The 22,748-nt window shown below is 39.2% G+C and overlaps 1 protein-coding gene across 1 annotated transcript in view; it reads left to right on the forward strand.

The window, feature by feature from the left end:
- Nucleotides 1-13,275, forward strand: part of LOC124297293 (Krueppel-like factor 6) — a 209,411-nt gene extending 196,136 nt beyond the window's left edge. The window contains exons 2-7 of the mRNA XM_046748168.1: nt 1,783-1,956; nt 2,060-2,281; nt 2,397-2,611; nt 2,701-2,927; nt 11,735-11,976; nt 12,091-13,275. Coding sequence (XP_046604124.1) covers nt 1,783-1,956; nt 2,060-2,281; nt 2,397-2,611; nt 2,701-2,927; nt 11,735-11,910 — 1,014 coding nt within the window. The 3' untranslated portion in view covers nt 11,911-11,976; nt 12,091-13,275. The remainder of the gene's footprint in view (nt 1-1,782; nt 1,957-2,059; nt 2,282-2,396; nt 2,612-2,700; nt 2,928-11,734; nt 11,977-12,090) is intronic.
- Nucleotides 13,276-22,748: the final 9,473 nt, after the last annotated feature.

A 22,748-nucleotide genomic window follows, 5' to 3' on the forward strand; every position in this document is an offset into this window, starting at 1 on the left:
GGGAACGAGCAACAACTTTATGATATCAAATGAGGAACAGCAGAAACAGGAGAAGAGAAAATACATGCGATAAGTAGTAGAAACGGAGTGAAACAAAAAAACCCCGTTTATATGCGAGAAAAAAAAGTACCTATGGAACGAGAAAAGACTAAAGGGAAGAAAGAAAACAGGGTTAAGAAAAATGAGGGAAATAAAGTCCCTCCATCACAGCCGGCCGGGGAAACAAGGTAAAAATAAAGCAGTTCTCGTTTACTCGTTAATATAGTTGCTGTTATCAGCGTGTTTCCCGCGACGATCACTCGGCTCCGGGTTGCGATTATAGTTGTGTTATATCTCTGAGGCAGCGAAGAGACAATCTCGTTCTTTCGCCCTCTTCCTCTCACTCGGCGAGTCCGCGGGATGACGAGACCGGAGCTTAGAGCACAAAGAATCCCACCCCCTTATTCGTCAGGGCAGAAAGAGGATGACGAGAGGGACTGACTTTAACCCTGGGAAAATCACAACGAGGAGAACAGTTAAGCGGGGGCAGCAGCAACTTTCCCGGCGACAAGACCGAGCCGCCCCCGCGTGGATGAGTCTCTCCCAGTCGACTAAACAAAGGGGGCAAAAGAAAAAAAATAGCCCCCTTCTCCCAGAAACTGCTCGTTCCTACAATCGTTTGTCATCGCTTCAGTCAATTGAGGCAATGTCTGGAAAACAATGGCGCCGACTACAACACTCGCCCAACAATTATTGCCCTTGGGTACACGCGGAGCTTACCAACAATCGCGATTCAGCCCTCGTCGTTTTGGTACGAGAAAATCCCGTTTCCTTCGCTCCGAGGTAAGCCCTCTTGCCTCGAGTAGTATTACGGACAGTGGTAGGGGAAAACCGTTCGAAGAAATGAATGAATATTTATCAATAAGCAGACTCAGACGCGGGGACCAAGATACATATTTCAGGGTCCTCGTCAAACGGCTCGTTGGAAATCGGATTTATTTCCAAAGCGTGCGAGTTATTGCTCGGCTTAACCTAGGGGATGGGTTTTACAGATTACCCCGTCCTCTTTGGGGGGTGGGGGACGTTCGATCGGGCTTTGACTTCGGCTGGCTGCACAGGGCAGAGTTGCTTCTACTGCCGCCGCTGCTGCCTCGGCTGGCGGTGGCAGTGATGGTGGAAGTGAGGAGCGGGGTAAACAGCTATAATAGTAATTAATTAACGGGGAGTGCTTCGCTCGGAGGGTGAGCGTATAATCTCATTTTGGTCGAAGCTCGAGTGGAGAGAAACGGCGAAGAGAGAAATGGAGGGGAGAGCAAAGCGGAGCAGAGATGAGACGCAGAGAATTCTGCACGGAAGGAGGCACGATGATAACTTTACACTCTCTCTCCGACGCTCAGCCGCTGCGAAGAACCCGTTGCCAGCCTACGGCAACCAGTTCGCAGCCTACTCGAGTGGTACACTAACTTGGCTAACGCGCAGAGTTATGTCAACTTTGCTTTACATGTACGTTGGAGTTGAGTAATTTCTCGTTTATCTTCCGAGCGACTACACGGATATCCCGCACCTCGAGCACCGAGCACTTCCCTTCGCCCCGCGTTACTGTTTGCTTAGATTCCGTATGGAATGCCGCTCGTCTCGGTCCAAGCGTTCTCCGCGCCTTCCACCATATCTCTGGCTCTTTTTACCCCGAGTATACGAGTACGAACGCTTCGCAGTCTTCGAAACCTTTTATCCTGTTCCCCTGGTAACTCTGAACCAGAAAATTACTCGCTGACACTAACCGACTTTGAATTTGCTTTTCAGACATGCTACGAGATGGAGAGGTACCTGAAGGACGAGCCTAAGCTACAGTCGTACAAAAAATTACCCACGGAGTTGGACACGGCGCCATGGAACCTCTTCAGAGCGCCCCCCATTTCGTGGACAGCGTCGACGGGGAACGCAAACGCGCAGTTCGACTCCCCGATTAAAATGGAGGTAAGAAACAGTAGCTCGAGCGGTACTAGGATTCTTGTTAGTACACCTTTGTTGGAAAACGAAACTTTGTACAAATGGATCATATCCTCGCGGCTTGTCGCAGGTCACAACGACATCCGACGACAGAGATCCCCTCGGTCTTAACGACATAAAGTTCAGCCCGGGTGACCACAACCATGATCGACACCTCGACTCGCTCTCGATGTCGTCGGCGAGTTCGGCCTGCTCCGCCCTCTCCTGGGACAGTTCGCCTTCGCTATCCTGCAGAGCACTGATCCTGAAAAAGGAGCCAAGCGAAGACCTCGAGGAGGATGAGGAGCAAGAGGTGTGCACGAACCGCCTTTCATTTCTCTCTTTGCCTGGTCGACAAGTAGTACTGGTAGTCCTCGGGAGCGAGTCAAAAGCTAACCACACACCCCCCTCTTCTTGTACCCTTTCAGGAGATCGAAGAGGAGGACGACAGCGGGTGCGAAGGCGAGGGCCAAATCCTGACGCCACCATCAAGTCCCGAGTCTGGTCAGGGTCACTCGAATTCGAGTCACTCTTCCAGCGGCAGTTCGATGCTGGACGTTCACCATCACCTAAATCTCCACGGTACCGGTGGCAGAAGTGCAATCGTCAGGGTGACGGCCAGCAGTCCACAGGGAGTGGCGAGGTGAGTTACAGCAACAACAGCAATTCACGTCGGTATCGAGAGCCAATTGTCGCAGGCCGATCTCTGATCCTTTTCCTCTGTCGTTCCAGACTGATATCCGTCGCGACGAACGGCTTTCCAACGGCGGTGGGTGCGCAGCACCAGCACGTCAGTGCGAATCCAGTCGCGGCGACGGTCGTCCAAAGGCATCACGCCCGGAGTCACGAGCACAGTCCACCTGACACGAAAAGGCGGATACACAAGTGCCAGTTTCCCGGCTGCAAGAAGGTCTACACGAAGAGTTCGCACCTCAAAGCTCACCAGAGAACGCACACGGGTGAGTCATTCGATACTTTCCATCAACGTGAGAGAGCATTTATCTGACTAATGGTAAGAGGGGGGGGGGGGGGGGCAAGACAAACTAACGCCCGTGTCGGACCCACATATTTAAGAACCTCGCGGTCTACTGATCGTTGTGCTTTCTTACGCCGGTAAAAAAAACTCGCCGACGCGTCTGCCCGTCATTATCTTAACGCGAGGTAGCATCCTACTTCGGATGCTGGGAAATCTCAAGTGGACTTTATGATGATCTCCAGATCTCGCTGCGCATCAGTCGCTTCGGACGTTAATACTAGTAAAGAAAAATTATCACTCGAATTAGCTGGGCGCTATTGAACCATTCATCGTCGCAGTTGGTTCATTATCAATTTTTGTCGTGAGTTTAGGTTTCGGACAAACACAGTACGATGTCTTGATTCCGTAATTTGTCACCATCGCGGTACGCATGCAGTACCTGCATTGTAATAGTTCCTTGTTCGCTAGTTGGCGAGGTCGCATTAGCTACATGCGGACATGGGAATTTCACTATTTACGAGTTCGTAAACAAGGGCGGAGAAATGTTTGAGGGAACGAGGGTTGGGTTGGTGGTGGTTACGAGAAGAAGGGACATACTGTTGAAATCGGCACGAACCGTTGGGGCCTGGAAGTTCGTTCGCTGGCACAACAAGACGGGGCTAGACCAAGTACTTTGAGAATCTGGGTAGTTTTCGGGGAGACCAGGTTGTAGAGAACAACGCGAGAAGACGCCGCGCTAGGACCGTATAACAATGCGCAATTAATCACCGAGGCTGAATTAGGGACCGTGGGAGAATTTCCCCTCTTCAACGGCCAAGATCTTGATACAGGAATCGGTCGTTGCGCCTCAGGCCTCACCCTAAACCCGATGTAAACTCTCGTCCCGTGTCCCAATCCTCGCGTGGATTACCGCGGTGAACTTTGTCAAAAATCACCTTACACGCTCAGGCCTTTTAGGCAAACCGGTCAAGTTCATTTCGCGAGGTGAATGCCCTCGATTATCGTTCACAAATTTCATTTAAATTCCAGCAGAGCCACTTTTTCTTGTTTCGCGTTTCCGCCGGTTCCATGCTTCCAAATTAATCTCTGACAAGGAGAGTAGCTGAAGTGTACCTCACCGATTTTCTTCATTTCGTTATGTCCTTGACGCGCATTAATAAACATTAAACCCGTATTTTTACTCCAAGAGCATGTATTACTTATTTCTTGGAGGTGAATTTGAGGGATGGTTCTTACCCTTCGAACATCCGAATTGGCATGTAAAAAAATCCGTGTCCAATCTTTTTCGATGTAGATACTACAACGCAATCACAGAACTAATAAAATCTCTGCGGCACACCTCGGGTATTTTCCGTGCGGGGAAATTTCTCGAGAGTGATTGTGCACCCGTCTTTTCAAACCGCATGCAGGGTGACGAGGAATAGCAGCACCCTTTATACCCTTGGGTCGCAGGTTTCCCGGCGTACGTGTTTCGTTACGAAACTTTCACGGGGTTGGAAAGCACGGTTTATACGGGGAAAATACCTCTCGTGTCTGGCGATGATAAAGGATATTACACAGGTAGTTCTCACGTAGCTTATAACTCTTGGCTTGCATTCCGCCACCTTGCATAGGGGTAGGATAGTCTGTATTCCATACCGGGAGGACAAGAGAAAAAGACAAGGGATCGTCGACGTACCTGCGAAGCGTAATTAACGAACTCTCGCGTTTGTTAGTTTTCTAAAATTGTAGTTTACTTTTTTCCATTTCTTTTTCTTTCTCTGCACGATGAGGACAAACTTTCTCACACCTGCAGCAAAGTGTAACTCTGTATGCGTGTACCTGGTGCCTTTAAATGTGCGTGATACAGCGGCGTACGGTTTCAGTTCGTTATTACCTGAAGGTGGGTAGGTATACGCATACAGACTAGGCCGAGACATGATACTGCGGATGCTGCTGCTGCTGCATAAGTCGTGCGAGGTTGGTGGTCCGGGTATTGTGGCTTGTCTGGGATTACAGCTCGCGGATCGTTAAGCAGAACTGCTAACTACCGGATTATGCATGCTTCGCTCACTCGCAATTATCGCCGGAATATAGAGATATGAATTCGCGGTCGAATGGCCAAACATGCACATCAAGAATGCGACGCCTAGCGTTAATGTATCCGATGTTCAGATCGCCCTTGCGAGATAATTTCTACCACAACGAGGTAGCTCGAGTCTGCCGATCATTCGTTCGTTTGAAAAGTTGCGTTAGCGACTCGGAAGGAAGAATATCACTGGTGTTAAATCCCGTGTCGCATCCCGGGAGGAAGAACAGAGAACATCGGCATGGGGATGAGATTGAGGTTTGCGCGACCGCGTTTTCCGCCCCTTTTAGGTACCCTGGTGCAGACCCGATGCATCCACAGGGGGGTAAAGCCGGCCTGTGTAGGTACCAATGGCGGTTTTCTGAGCCGCGATAAATTTCTCCGGGTGTTGCGGTTTACGGGAAATTGCGAAACGCCCTTACATGCATGGCTTGCTGAATCTGGCTGCCGCTGCCGCGTTTCGGGCTTACAGTTGTCTGACTAAATTCCCATTGAATCGATGAAGAAAATCAACTCCGATTCGGTCCGGCTTCGAAAAGCTGTACGTAATTAAATTTCGCGTCTCGGAACCAGCCGGCAAAACATCGTTGCTCGTTTTCCGCAAGAAGAGAAAAGAGTCGACGGGTCATCATTGACGTTGACGAGCGCGTTCCACCCCCACCCACCCCCCAAACGAAATTATGACCTACATTGTAGGACACACATTCCCTCCGCTTCACGATCCCCTTGCCGCAGACGGAATCCTTGACTAGTCTTTTTTTTTCTTCATCCGGAGCGGCAGAGGGAAAATTCGAGGGGAGAAAGTGCAGAGGCAGGAGAAGGGGAACGCACCCCAACAAATCGATACGAAAACTGAGGTCCTCGCGGGAAAATATATGTATAGGAAAAAGAGTTTGTTTAGGGCCGAAAGGTATAACGCGTTCGGAGACTTTTGGAATTTCCGTGATCGACATACGCTCCTGGGATGATGATGGGAAACGTGAAACTACAGACTTGACACTTCGCGTCGATGAAAACAAGAAAACTTTCAAGTTTCTAATTCGTGGCTCGCGTCTCCTCGCCGAAAGTATCGTAGATAATCTCATGTAGAAAATATCGAACAAAACATTTGGCTGCAAAAAAAATCATCTCTTAGTCATTTTTTCGAAAACAAATTTTTTTTTATCGTACAGTTGAATGGAGTATATACCATAATATATTATGACGTGATTGACACGAGCTTGAAATAAATTTTTTTTACTTCTTCTCGCGAGTAGTTTAGAACAGTCTATATTTGTAACGTTTATTTTTTGCACAATCTGTTGGAATTCACCGGAATACATGCTTCGTATGCTATAGATATATACGTATCTACCTACTTTGTACAAAACGTAACTGAATTCCTGTTGGAACTCTGCTGGTGAAGGCGGTCGGCGACCGAGTGACTCCTTTTCTTTTATTCAATAGCCTCAGAACCTTTTACCAATTTGATATTTTTTTTTTTTTTTTATGTTCAGTCTCTTCTTTTTCTATCCTCGCCATGCTCATCTGTTCCATTCCCTTTTTATTTCATTTTATTTTTCTGTTTTTCTTCTGTCCCCTTTCTCTCTCCTCATAGGAAAATAGTAAACTCTCTCGCAATCCGGTGCAGCGGTCCCTGGACTAAATCTGTTCTCTTCTCTTCACGTCAACTAATTTTCCGGCCTTCTAAAGTTACACCGTAGACTTCTAATCACTTTATTTTCCTCTCCTCTGAGCGGCGAAAGACTTCGGAAAATAATTTCCAAACACTGTAACGTGCTTTAAAAACGGCAAATTTAACTTTAAAAACACTGAACTGGCTTGAGAAAATCTTTACCGAATGTTGTTTATTCCTGATCTTAACTCCAATCTCTTCATCGGTACGTATAGAAAGTATCTGAATCGTAATGGGAGTGGAAGATGGGTGAAAAGAGTGGAGAAGAGGAGGGAGAAGTAGATGAAGAAAAAAAAAATAAAAAAAAAAAAAAAAAAAAAAACAACCTGTAGGTATAAAACTAGTCCTCTCGTTGACCCCGTTTGCGGAATGCGTTTTGTCCGCGTTCCGATGTCGACGGCCTTTAGAGCGCGCATTCCACATCGATAGGCTTCAATTTGCACTCATTAGGAATAGCTATACAATTAATTAGAGCAGACGTTAATTGATAGTGATTGATGATATTACACCAAAGCCGATGAAGACGGCCTGAATAATAATCACAGAGGTGACGTCATATTTTCGGTGATGATGATGATGATGATAATGCAAAGTTCCAACGAGGCCGCAAGAAGAAGTTAGAGTAGGGAATTAGATAAAAATATTTTCACAAAACTCGAGAGCTTTATTTTGGAACAATAACGAGGGTGGTAATTGGCCGCGAGCCTTTCCGTCGTTGTGCGTAGGGTGGAAAGTTTTAAGAGGGAGAAGTGAAGCCCTCCTCCTCACCTCGCGTTGTAGACACTTATTCTTAATTTTTAAACTCGGTTTATGCCGGAGGGCATCCCCCCCCCCCCCCCCCCCCGGGTAATTATAAAGATCTCGTTTTGGCATGCGGAGGAGGAAAACGCTTGTTTCCCCAACATATTAAACGCGCGCGTGTGTGCTTTCGTGTGTTGTACGCGATTCCGTGATAACGCAACTTCCACCGCCGCGTATTGCTTATCGCACTTCATACCCCGCCCCCGACCCCCAGTTAGGCAACAGCCAGTGGCGATGGGTTCGCCAACTGTGTTACACAAAGTCGTATTAAACAGCCCAGCTGCTGATGCCTGCCGCGTATTTCTCTAATTTTCCACCTCTCTGCCCCCGGGGGAGAACGAAATGAAAGTCAAAACCTCCCCTCCTCCTCTCTCTTCCTCTCCTAACCACGACCCTTATTCGTAGCGACGGAACTGCGATAACGATAACGCTAACACGCGTGCATCATTTTTCTTTTTCACCCTGTATTTATTCCGTTTCGTTTCACCGACGTCAAATCAATCCGGCCGTCATCCCGCCCCGTGTATACAAACCAATATGAACTTTCGGCTACCGGACGGTTATATAGGTCGCGTATACATGTCGCGGTGATAAAACCTCAGGCAAATTTGTTCATCACTCGATCTGTGCACCAGGGTTCGATCCATCAACGGTATTCAATGTCCATCAAATTTCCGCGCCTCCCTTTCCAGCGGAACAAAAAAGAAACAAGGCACAGAAAAAAAAGGGGAATAGAGGGAAGAGAATCAACCTGATTTCTGTGACAAACTAACTGAACTGAAAATTATTTGAATAATGCTTGTATTATCATTTGCACTATGGTAAATTCATTCAAATCTGACAAATTTATTACCTTTTTAACTTTTTACTCCGTGGATCTGATTGTAAATCATGTTTCGAGGATCGAGATGCGCGTTGATGCTGAAATTTTGTTTCACTTGAGTTCAGTTGGGGAATTAAACCAGAAGCGAGCTTTCCACTCGGAACACAGTTAATACCTATATTTCTCCAGAGTCTTCAACAGTCGAAATCGTGCGCACGGTTTTCACGCTTCCGATGAAGTAATTAAATTAAAATTTTCACCGCGTTAAATGTCACTTCTGTTAGTCGTGTATTCGTATACATTCGTCGTATACGGTACATGTATGTTTCACGTATAGTCGAAACATGCGTGGTTTTCACCCTCGTCGTAGCCGCTCACGGTGCAATTAACAAATTAGTACGGTGAACGTGTGGAATGGAAAATTTAATTCACCACACATTGGTAAGCGAACGCTGTACGTACGCGGAGCATTATGTCGCGGTGTGATATAATGAAAGTATTAAGTTCTGCATAAATTCTCGTACGTGGTCCGCGACGCCATTTTGAATCGCGGAGGGGTTGAAATGGCGAAAGTGTTGGAACGGGGATGGGGATGGTCTTCTTTCGACTAGGACGGCAATTTTTCTTCTCCGCTACGGTCTCGAGAAAGGTTTAACCCGTATATTGCGATGGTGAGTTAGGACGTCTAGATATCAGGTGACTCGTGCCCGCAGGCGTGAAACCCCGTTTTTACATTTTATTAACCTTAACCGCGCGATACGTCAGCTTGGGTCACTTGGAATTCACAATTTTGTTTCACTTCTTCTTTCTCCAAGAAAGTTGAGTGGGTAGAAGTTTGAAAAAGTTGACATTTTTACTTGAAATATTGCAGGGACACTGAAATTCTTGCGAAAAAAAGCTACGGAAAAATTAATTCGATATCTTGAGATTGGGGTAAATAAAGGAGGAAATAAATTTTTTCCCTATTCCTAATCTTGTTCTGAATTATAAAATACTTTCAAGAGAATGTTATATAATAAATGTCGGTTATTTTGAATATGTTCAAAACGCAACAATAATGCAAAAAAATTTTAATCCTATAAATGAATTGCCACTTATGGCAGGAACACATGTCTTGGAATTATTTTCGCATAGAACCAAAAAGTTTTTATGCAGCTGATTGCGGCATATAATGATGGTCAAAATTAGTGACATTTTACTCAGTCGGTAAAGACCGATTGTAGCATCCTCTTAAGTCAGTGTCTCGAGCACGTTGAACACAAGTCAGGCGTGAATAATTGCTGCGATACACATTCTGAGCGTACGGCAGTATTTCTCCTCGTCTGGAACGTCTCCTTAACTTACCGACCCGTTTCTCCGTTTTTTCAAACAACACCGTCCGCCCCACCCTGTCTTTAGGAGAGGTAAAAAAAAAAGGTGGGGCACGTAGTTGACTTTCAGCTTCCGGAGGATGTTGTTGACTTCGTATATATGCGTCGCGGTGTCTCGCTTGGATTTGTCAGCGTCGCCTCTTCGCAGTCGAGAAAAGGGTTGAGAAAAAGAGGGGGAAACGAAACGAGGTGAAAATCGAAATTTAAAAACAATGAAACTAGCTGCCGACGACGTCGCGACTTCGTGAACGAGATGTATTAGGTGCCGCATAAATTCTTCCGTTTATGAGACCTCGACTCCCATACCTCGTCTCTTCTCTTCTCTTTCCTTCTCTTCGTTTCGTCTCGCCTTGCCTATTTTCTCCACTTGTATTGTCTCTCTGAAGAAAAGCTGAGACGTGTAGTAAGCTGGGTTATACGCCACACGACAGTCGCATGCGAAGCTATTTCTTCATTCGCTGAAGAATTTATTCATTTTCAACGTTTAACGAAGAGCTTCAGACCCGCGGTCTTTCATACCTCGCAAACCAACCCCGGAATAGGTATATATATATATATATATATATATCACCAGACACTTGTTCCCGTCTCGAGCACAACGATCTTGCCTATTCTTCTTTTCATTCTCCTCATCTTCCTATTCGTTCAACGAAACTGAAAATGTCCTGCACCTTGCGTCACGTAACTCAAGAAACTTGGTCTCGTTGCACTTTTTCCCGAATCTGTTTCTACTTTACCCTTATCTTCCGAAGGATATAAGCAAGAATTTAACAATTCGTGACAAAGTTGGCTGCAATATAACCCCTTTTTTTTACCCAGTTGTAAGTTATTCACCCCTGACCTCAGCGCGAAAGCTCATTCAAAAGTAAACCTTGGAACCGAGTTCAACGCATGTTGGTAGCTGCGAGTTCAGGATGAAAAGAGGAAGTAGAGTGCAGCAGGTCGAGGGTGGAAGAATAATCAGCAATAAGAAGCGTTCACCATCTCGAGCATTTGTAGAATATTGTAATGCATGCTAGCGGGTAGTGTATGGTGTGTATATTAATAATATAAGGGTCCCCATAAGTCCTGTTGCGTCTGCATAGTACCTTAACATGAAACTTGAAGTCATACTGTATCACAAATTGTAGTACGTGTTAATCTCTTCTTTATTTCAATGTGGGACGTTGTACACGCATTTTAAAGATCGTTAGGTACAAATTTGGGTTAGGCTAAACGCAAAAAAAAAAAAAAAACACAACGTCTGAAGCCACCAAACGAACGCATAGAAAGCATTTTTGTATTGTTTGACAGTTCCGATAAAGAGACCGTTTCTGACGAACTTTAAACTCACACGTTCAAACGTTAAAATATTAATTTTTTTTTGTCGTTATTCTCGGCTAGTACCATACACTATTATATAAACCATTTGTCGTGTACATCAGGGACCGAGTTTGGGACAAGGTTCTTTCGATACCGAGTCTTTCCAAGATTATAGTAAACCCCAGACTTCGAGTTTGAACCCCGAAGCGATAAGAAACGAAATGACCACGAGACGACGTCTGTCAGACGTTTCCTCCGCCACCAGAAACCATAAAATTGGTATCAATTTGAGTTCGTCTTGGGCGTTAAATCCCAGAATCGCGAAACGAAAGCTCAAACCTCGACGGATGGTCAGAGGATAGACTCGGGAGCATGACTGCAGGTCGGGTCGATAGCGACAGTGTCATCACCTATACATGTGCAGAGGCGGCATCCACCACAGATGCCATCCAACTCAACTCCCTCGGCTTGTTAAGCTCGGGTAACATCACGCCACAGGTGGTGACCCGGTGCATTGTCTCGCTCTTTTCCCTCCCTCACAGCCGCCGATGTCCCAGTCCCGGAGTAAATTGATTATTTACGCTTTAATAATCAGACCGCGAAGCTACGTCCTCGCATCTTGGGGTGAGTGGATGGTTGGGGAGGGGTAAAAAGCGTTTAATTTTCGGCCCGCGTCAGGCCTCCGTCGTAGACCGATATACTGCAAGAACCGGTATACTAAGGGTGGCTTCTGTTTTTTTCCCTGTTCCAGGAGAGAAGCCCTACAAGTGCAGCTGGGAGGGTTGCGAGTGGCGATTCGCCCGCTCGGACGAGCTGACTCGCCATTACCGCAAACACACTGGTGCCAAGCCTTTCAAATGCCGACATTGCGACCGCTGTTTTTCCCGCAGCGATCACCTGGCCCTTCACATGAAGAGACACGTTTAGAGGTCAGATACGACCCGGCGTACAAACCTCCTCCTCCTCCTCCTCCTCCTCCTCCTCCTCCTCCTCCTCCTCCTCCTCCTCCTCCTACTCCTCCTCCTCCTCCTCCTCCTCCTCCTCCTCCTCCTCCTCCTCCTCCTCCTCCTCCTCCTTTTCCTCCTCATCGTACTCCTCCTATTCCCATTCCAATCGCGTGAAGAGTAAAATATCCCCACCACCGAACCAGGATGCAAATAAATTATTACACGTGTGGTACCACGAGGTAAAAATCCGTCAAGTTTGTCACTCGACGGTTACTTCGCAGTGCTGCGATGTATCGGAAAAACGGAGAAAAAAACAAGAAAAAAGAAAAAACGAAAAAAAAAAACGCCGTACAATTCTTTTTTCGCATCTCGTCATCGTACTTGGATATTTCGTTCGTGGACGAAGAAGATTGAGACGAAAATTATTATCCGGGAAAGTGCGACGATGTTTTATGGACTTCTTATATAATATGTGTATAACAGTTACTGAGTATAACGCTGTGTATAGTTGTGTACGAACGCCTCTACGGCTGATAATTCGACTTTGTGTATTCGGTTTAGGTGTGAATCACGTTTGCTTTTTAATTTTTAATTTTTTTTTTGTCATCAATTCGTATGCGTGTATGCGCGCGTGTGCGTGTGTGTGTTTGTGTGTGTGTGTGTGTGTATGAGCGAGACTTACTGTATGCGTGTGTGTATATATATATATTATGTATATGTACATTTCTTTTCTTGTTTTTTACTAATCTTCTTTCACTCCATTTCGAATATATATATATATATATATACATATACATATATTACATATATATATATATTACAATAATTTAAAGAGAGAAAGAGAGAGAGAGAGAGAGAGAGAGAGAGAGAGAGGGTGATTTTACTCGTTTCGCGATATTTGTAAAATCTATGAGTTGTTTGAATAATGTGATAAAATCCATAACGTTTATTTGATTTGCCATTTAACGAAAGGATGATATGAGACTACGTATCTCTGTCCTCGTTGGACCGTACTAAAGTGGAATATACTAAAATTTGTAGCCTTCAAGAACGAACAGCTGAACAATAATGAATACAACGCAGAGAAGTGTGTGTGTGTGTGTGTGAGTGTGTACATACATATATATATATATATATGTACATGGCTCACACCGTGTTGAGTGCTATATATACGATAATGACGGAAATATGATAACAGTATATATATAAAAGTATAAAACTGAATTTAAAAAATAAATATTAGAAAAGATTCGAGAGAACTGAAAAATTGGAAGTATACCCTTAGCTGGTAATTGAAGAGAGAGAGAGAGAGAGAGAGAGAGGGAGAGAAAGAGAGAGAAATAAACAAGAAATTCACATCACTCACTTATAGATACATACAGTACATACAACAAGTGTAGTTTGTCATGCATTGAGTAACGGGTAAATATTAATGTAATACCCAAGTTTTAACTGAAAGAATAGAAAAATATACATATATTTATATACATATACACACATATTGCAGATCTATGACGTATGTCTGTATATACATATATGTGTATATCAATCACTGCCAATATTAACTACGTTAAAATATCTTCGCTGTCACATCGAGAAATCTGGGATTCCTGCACAGAAGTTTATACCACGCATGATACGGACAATTATTCAGATCTTTGTATCTATATACAGATTATACTCTCATCGTTATTATCTATACCCACCTTCGCGGATATAGTTTCGTCTCTGATCCTTTCTTCGTTTGATTTTGAAAACGATATGAGGATTTAAAGTGAAAAAAAAAAAGAAAAGATAATCAATTTTCGCACAGTATTCCTCCTTTCTTTTTAGTGATATGTATATGTATCATATATTATACAATAGGGCGATCAATGAACAACCAACACAACTCTCTTGACGACGATTCGTGCGAAATTCGTTGATAATTATCACGATTATAATGATGATAATAATATCGGTGCCAAATGCCATTTGCTTCGACTTAAATACGTATTATTTTCATTGCTTATTTATTTTTTTTCTTTTCGTTTCTCACTACTCACAATCACAATACCTAACGGGACAATCTCTTGAGACCTGAAAATCAACCGCGCATGCGCCAAATAATTAAATCTCATTGGTCGGCGAAATCTTCCCGCAGCGATATTCTGGTCCGCGATGCAGGCGGGCCAACCTACGCAAAATGTGGACGTTTCGAATTTTCAAAGAGCGTAAGCGTTGAATTCCGACCGATCTTTGAAGAATCAACTTTCCGACCCGATAACAAATGCTTCCCAAACCTTTCCGAGTCACTGCCTCAATTATTTGAGATTCTAACCTCGAAAATTCGTATAAACCACATCGCCGGCAGAAACAGTTTGACAGCTGAAACTCGGGTTGGCCAGCCTGCCCGAACAGCGGATAAAACTCGCGCACGCGCGGTTGATTTTCAAGTTTCAAGAGATTGTCCAGGTATGTGACGCATCGTGTCTCACAGTTTTGATAGAATCTGTATAGCACATAACCACGTATAAAGAAAAAAAAATAAAAAAAAAAATACACCACGCGACTTACGATTAATTACAAAACTCAACAGTGAATTACTACCCATTAGGTTATTACCAATGCTTCACAATCACTGCGGTCTATAAATTTTAATAACAGGCTTCCACGCTTTTGCGGGCGTTGCAGTGAATACAAAAGTGTTCTAAAGGAATGTGAGTACGTATATTTATATGATGATACATTTTTGTCGTTTTTTTTTTTAATTAGCTTCAGGCTTTTTCTGGTCCAATGAGTATGCATATATAACAGGAAAAAAGAGTAACGAAAAAATGAAAAGGAAAAGTATTGAGAAAAAAATTGATCGTAAATTTTATTTTCAATATCAATTGTCAAATTAATATTCAACGAGATATACTTTCATATAGGCTACGAAATCTCAATTGTATCACCGACTTCGAAACAATGCCGTAGAAAACAAAAATAAAAAAAAAAGGGGGGGGACGGAAAAATACACACAAGTGAAAAAATAAAAATAAATAAATAACTATTGCAGGAACATGTATACATTGTAATGTAAACTGAAACAGCGAAAGAATGTGTGATGGACTAAATGTATAATCCCAGAAATTGAACAAATAGGCGAAGATAAACGCAGAAATTGAATGCAATAGTAAGAGAAATGAGAGACGGAACACAGTGGGGCCAGTTTATATAATCACGTAGTTATTTCCTACTTCATGATATAATAAAATAGTGCGAGAAAGAGAGCGAGAGAGCGAGAGAGACAGAGAGAGAAAAAGAAAGAGAAAGAGAGAAAGATAGCGAGAGAGTGAGAGAGAGAGAGAGAGAGAGAGAGAGAGAGAGAGAATGAGAGAAAACAAATTTTTTCGAATAAAAACAGCAAAATCAAAAAAAAAAAAAAGAACTGCGCGTATTAAAGTTAAATAAATTATTTGATATAATCGAGTTTCAAACACGCTCATCAGAACTAACCTTTCGAAAAGACTAACCCCCACCTTAAACAGCACAAAGAAATAAATCAAGATAACGATATAAAAAGAAAATCATTAACAAAGACATGAGAGAAAAAAAAAAGGAAACTACAAACGAGGAAAAAATATTTGAAAAAAAGAATAAATGAATTATAAATAACAAAAAAAAAAAAGGAATAAACCGAAAGAAAACTAAATTGTAAATGTTCAGTGGCCAAATAAATAATTTAATAATTGAACGCGTGGAACTGTAATATTATTATTATTAACAATATTATTATGAACATTATATTGTATAATTATTTTACATTGAACGAGCGAGCGATTAGGAATGAGAAATATAGACCAGAGGGTAAAGCGTAATAAAATTATATACGGTCTATGACGAAGTGGACATTGGGTGAAATTTCAATGAGTTTGTGTATCGTGCAATTTTTCTATGTCTCAGTACCCATATTATTATAATTATAATTTGTTACCATTGTTCACATATTATATATTATATATATATATATATATATATATATATATATTAATTATAATATTTACAATTCTATTATAGTAGGATGTAGTTAAGCACGCATCACATGATGATAAATAAGTTGCTATATTCTATGTATACGTTTCTTTTTTTTTTTTTTCTTTTATTCGATATCATGTATACATTTAAATTGTAGTTATAAAATAACTATTACTATTATTATTATTATTATTATCGTTGTTGTTTTTACACGAGGTGTCGAAAAAAAAAAAAGAAAAAAAAAAAGAAAAAAGCTTGCATTTTCGTTGAAACCGTGTCGCTAGTTAATATATAAATTAATATATCTAAACATTCACGCATATGTACGTCTGTAATTTTAATTTTACTTCTCGCGTCGGTTATTATCAACATCGTTATTATGATCATTGTAATTATTAATAAGTAAGAAAGATAATTTAGGTAGTTATAATACAGGTTTAGATAGATGGATGATAGATAGATATGGTTATTGAGTATACACCCCGATTGGCAAGAAGGTATATTTAGTAATAAACAAAAAAAAAAAAAAAAACGACAAAAAAAAACAAAAAAAAAAATTTGAAAATAAAAAACACCTTAGAACCATACTGTAATATAGAATGAAATCTGTAAGTGTAAAAGGATATGCATACCAATATTAAATTGTATTATTGTGGTTTAAGGTATTTTCAGTCATGTTGTATAGTAATTGTATAATATAATATATAATGTAACTAAAAAGCGAGAGTGTGCGAGTTTGTGTGTGTGTGTGTGTGTGTGTATGAAAGAAAAAGAGCAAAAGAGCGATTTATGGAACTGATTAAGGAACAACAAATGAAACTATTAAAATTGGTTCTATGCTAGAAGTTGTCCATATATACATATGCATATATATATATATATATATATATATATATAATATAAAATCGAGGAAAAGTTAGAAATTTTGCTTTTATAAATGCAAGTCAGGTACTAATAATTATTTAATACCTGTCGTCTACACGTCGAAGAAAGGGGAATGACGAAACCGTAAAGTATAAATTCCACTCGTACATACCTATATACAAATAACCTGCATTTGAAATAAAAATAAATTTCAATCGATGAGCGAACAAACGAAAGATTTCACCTCTCTCGATTTGCTGTGTTGAAAAATATCGTGTGAAAAATCTCAGCAACCGCCGCCGTCAGATGATAACCGCATTGCATTGAACGTAATGTACGTATGTATAAACATGCGTAACCATACGCCATTAAAATATGATATTAAATTTAAACTGTTCAACAGATTAAAGACGAATAATGAATTAATATACCTTTGCCCTTGAATAATAATAATAATAATAATATAAATATAAATAATAATAATATAAATAATAATGTATATGTTACGAAAAAAAGTATTAATTATTATAAATTTTTAATTATTAATTGAGTCAGTAATACAAGGTGTTCATAGTGAGAAAATTTGATATTTTTATAAATGTAAAAGTAATAATTATCATGTAACACGTTATAATATAAAAATATATGTAGATACACCGGGACCGTTTTTTTGATTTTTCTTATGAGTTTTGCAAAGCTCATCTTCTGTCTTTTTTTTTTTTTTTCTTCTTTCTACCTCATCTCGATTTTCATCTTTCTTGAAATTTCATTCCACTTTGTACTCGCGTTTTCTTTCTCCCCTCAAACTTCTTGCATTTATTTACTTATTATTATTATTATTGTAGTTTGGTTTTTTTTTTTTCCTTCCGATCACGCAGCACGACGAAACCTCGCTACGCTTCCGTTCACGCGAACTCCTTGTATTACCATGTATACCTGCATACATATATAAACACACACATACACACACACGCAGCCACACACAACTATGATGTAAATTGTCAGGCGAAGAAATGCGAACTATTTTTCGAGCTGAATACGGGATTTGAAAAGAAAAGACACGAAAGTCGGATAAAATTAATAGCATAGAAAATAACGATTGACAAATAAGTTGTACACAATATCGTATACATATGGTACCTATCATATTATATACCATATACCTAAAATATTGAAACGGAAATAGGTTGTAGGTACGCGTCGACACTGCGAGGTAAGATTTAACCGAAAAATAAACGTAAATTGTAAACGAATGAAGAATAAGATAAAGAAGAGGAAAATGTTTAAAACAATATACCTATATATTTTTAAAAAAGTGACCTTTGGCATTTAAAGACTTGTAAAAATCGTGCAACGAGTTAAGTAAAACAAAAAGTTAAATAAATAACAAATGAAGATTAAGAAAAAAAAAAAAAAAAAGTAAAGTACATAGAATATTTTTTTTTTTTTGCCGTTCTTCTCTCTCAATCTTACATAGGAAACAGAATAATATACCGCAATGAAAAATCTAAGAGAAACGATAAAGATAATTAATTGATCGATTATTTAAACATTACTAATAATGATATCAGTAAGTATACCACAACCCCTCTCATCTCATCTTACATCTTATCTTTCCTTACTTTATCTTAAATTACGTCCCGCACAGCTCTTACGTATACGCGTTTCATTAACATTGCATACCGATCGGAACTATTTGGATGAACGAAAAACAAAGAAAAATGTTAATGGAAGATAATGAAACGAATCGCCGTTTTTCATACGTCTATCCAAGCGGAGCAAAGTATCAAACACGATTCTCGTAAGTATGACTTTCGATCGTTGTTATGAGAAATTATATTCCTCAAAGATCAATGTTTCATTGTAAGCGTTGTATAGCTGAATCTTCCCCCTCCCCCTCGCCCCCTATTTGTCAAAATCGTGAAGCAATTCGGGTCAGAATGCAGTGCGTGCTTTCAGGCCTAACGAATTCGTGAACGATCGTATAATTCAACAAGGCTTTTCAAAAATCCAAAAATTAGTTAGAGAAATAGAAAAAAAAAATAAAATAAAATAAAAACGTATATCTACAATTTACAGATGAAGAATTAGAATCGAAAGATTTTACTATAAAATTGAAAAAGTAGAACACGCAAATCCTTCGATAAAACTTATCAATCTCAATCTTATTCTTCGAGTGGTTGGGGAATTTCCGAACGAAGTCGAAATATTATAGTAATCCATTCATGTAATAACAATTAACGCGTTTATAAAATTTTACACATTTCTCGTATACATATATTTATATAAATATATGTGTAAGTGTATGTTTAGTAGTACGTACACACACCCTTAAATAATAATAATAATAATAATAATAATAATAGTAATAATAATAAGAACAACAGTAATAGGTATAATGTATATTTGTCGGTGGAAATTGTGGATAAATTGAAATGGAAAAAAGAAAAAAACAAAAAAATATTGAATAATGACGAAGAACAATTTTTATTGAAAGTATATAATATGTATAATAATAACGATAACAATAATAATAATAATAATAATAACAACAACAACAACAACAACATTAATAATAATATAATATTAGGAATAATTATAACAATAATTCAACAAAAAAACGAATCGAACGAACAGATAATGTTGATTTTTTTTCCTCGTTGTGTGCGTGAGTGTCAAATTGAGTATTATACATGATATAAATTATGAATACGATAGGAAGTTGAAGTCAGTCAGTCAGTCCGCATATATAGTATAACACTACGTCATCAAAACACTCGCCTCATCTGTAGTATAAGTGTTTGTATAGGATTTTATACAGGAATGCAACAGCGTTGCACAATGTACGTTCTATAATGAGCCAGGTTGCATAAATTATAAATCATGCATATATACATACTCTTATATATATATATATACATACACATATTCTATCTACGTTTAGTGAAAACTCTTGCTGTTCTCCTCGTCGCGTGGATATACTTTTAAAATATTATACCTACGTTGCGTATTGTGTAGAGAAACGGTGAGAAGAGAGGATATAATATAACCGTTCAATATTGCGATGAAACGAATAAATAATTGGAGGGAAGAAATGCGAATTTGTAAAAAAAGACGAAAGGATACTTTTCCAGAATTCTTCATACTCTGATGTGATTAATTAATTTTCTCAAAATATCTCTTGTTATACATTTGAAATTTGTCTGCATTTTTTATCTGTAATATTTGATTCATTTTGGACAAAAAAAAAAAAAAAACTAATAAAATTCAACGACAGTTATCATCACGCGAACACTTTTCCGTAAAATGTGAGGGAAAAAGAGGCGAGATAGAGAGAGAGAGAGAGAGAGAGAGATTTTCATTACTTTCGAATTAATAGCTAATTCATCGTCCGTCAAAAGACGGTGACTGAAGTCGCCGAGTCTCCGGATGATTAATTGAAATCTAATTGCGCTGGTTGAACCTTGTAGTACCGGCGTGCATAATTGAAAGAAAACCTTCGCGAGAAAATGAAACACCGCCTGGGAATAACGTCGCAAAAAAAAAAAAGAAAAGAAAAAAAAAACAGCACCGTCTTATCGTAATCCAGGGAATTGCCTCGTTTCATTTTTTTCGGTTCCCTTTCTCGTACCATTTTTTTTTTTTTCTTTTTTTTTCATTGTTGTCGAACCTTCGGCGCCTTATTTTTTGTATCAAAGAAAATAAAAAAAAAAATTTTAAAATCCGCTCTGCACCAGACGATAACTGTACGTTCGATTTCGCAGTCTATCTGAATTATTTATATTCTTCCCTTCTTCGCGTCCCTCTCTGGTATCGTTCAGACAGTCGCAATGAATTTTTTATCACCAAGGATATTGCCAATATCTATTTCGAGATGTGACGTTGTAGACACGCCAGCTTCTCGCGAACTTATAATTGCCTGTTACGCTTTTTCTTTACGCACGACGCGACTTCACGTTGAAAATTTCATTCCAAGGAATGGCTTTTGCTCTTCCGGTTAACAGAATTTTGAGAAAACAGCGGGTTTAAAACGATCGCGTAAACTGTGTTGTCGTAAGGCTACGATCGTCACCGTGAACAGCGCTTCGTTGGCATTCATTCTACGTTTGATTTGGAATCCATATGTGTAAATATATATATAATATATATATATATATATATATATATATATATATATATACATACATACCTATATGTTATCTAAGTCGAACTTGATTGAGACGCGGTTCGTAACAACGATAATAAAACTGAAGCGTATAATAAAGAAGCAGACTAAGCGAATTGAAAAAGATTACATGTACCATCATTCGCATGATTGTATTAACAAGGCAATTATCAATATTATACTGCGTGTAAAATCACCTCATGCCCCCGAAGTAAAATAAAAATTGATACGCCCAAATGCTTATAAAAATATTTAATCCGCAAAAGAGAAAGTGAAAGGAAAAAGAAAGACTGCATACTGACGGTTCGTTAAGAGAGACGCTGTGGATGTATCGAGGATGTGCGCGTGTCGAAAAAAAATTTTTCTCCATTTGTAGCTCGTTTCTTTTTCTTTTCTTTTTTTTTCATCATTTCTTAAAGCACACACACACATATATATATATAATATGTATATGTACAAAATTGTAAATGGAAATCACGTGTAATGGCAAAAATGCCGAAAGGTGGAGGAAAAATCGAATGAAATGAGTAGAATAGAGAGCAAAGAGAAGCGAATTGTGTTTTCGAAATAAATAATGGATAAGCGAGGGGAGAAAAAAGAAATTACTTGTTATTAGAATGATAATGAAAAAAAAAAAAAAAAAGAATCAAACTTACGTGTAAAAAGAGATTTGCGCAAGGTGATCAGATTTGCATATACCTTATAGGTGTGATGATGTTCGGATATACGAATGAATGTTTTTATATAAATAATTAAATATAGATCATTGATTGATTATTAATTACCATCGTATTGTTTTAATTGTACAAAAAGAAATTATTAAATAATAATAATAGTAATAGCAATGGAGTAAATTTAAACGTATATATATATATATATATACATAATATATATATATATAGCTTGTAACGATTTAATTGTATTAATATTATTATATATGATTATTACTATTATTATTATTATATATGATTATTATTATTATTATTATTATATGATTATTAAGCATATAAGTGGAAATTATTAATTGTGAATACGACGATGATCATGACGATGATCATGATCACAATGATAATAATGTTCTTCCGCACTCTTTTGCGATTAATCTTTTCGATGTGCGTGATAATTATATCTGTACGTGAGAACTGAAGTAAAGAGTCGCTGGCTATCAAAGCACGCGATCGATTATAATGAATGGGTTTCGTCGTATATCGTGTCATATGTATGTACGAACAAACACGCATACACGCATCTGTATAATTATATATATATATATATATTATATCTCTAGGTATTAAACGTATGTTCAATTTTCCGTATGATTTATTGGAAGAAAAGAATAACCAAAAATTAAATCACTTTCTTATTCTTCGTTACATGATCGTTTTTCTTTTTACCGACGAATGCTTTCTACTCTCTTGAACCTACGTAAACGTTTACATAGATACAGAACAACGAAGAAAAACTATTGCGAGATAACTTCTACGTGTAATTTGTTGTTTGTATAATGACGGCAAAAGAAAACTATTTATAAAAGAAATTTTTAAATGTAGAATTGACCCAATGACGTATAACTATAAAAGCAACAGCGCGTGAAACGTCATTCAGTTTTTATATGATATGTATACATTATATTATACTTTGATTGCCAGCACTGTTAACTATGTTAATTAACGTTATTAGGAGCTACATGTTATATACGTATACATGTATGTGTATATATATATATATAAATATATGTATATGTATGTATGTATGTATGTATGTATGTATTTATGTATGTATGTATTTAT

This window comes from Neodiprion virginianus, chromosome 2 (genome assembly GCF_021901495.1).
Source record: "Neodiprion virginianus isolate iyNeoVirg1 chromosome 2, iyNeoVirg1.1, whole genome shotgun sequence".
In the NCBI taxonomy this organism is placed as follows: Eukaryota; Metazoa; Arthropoda; class Insecta; order Hymenoptera; family Diprionidae; genus Neodiprion; species Neodiprion virginianus.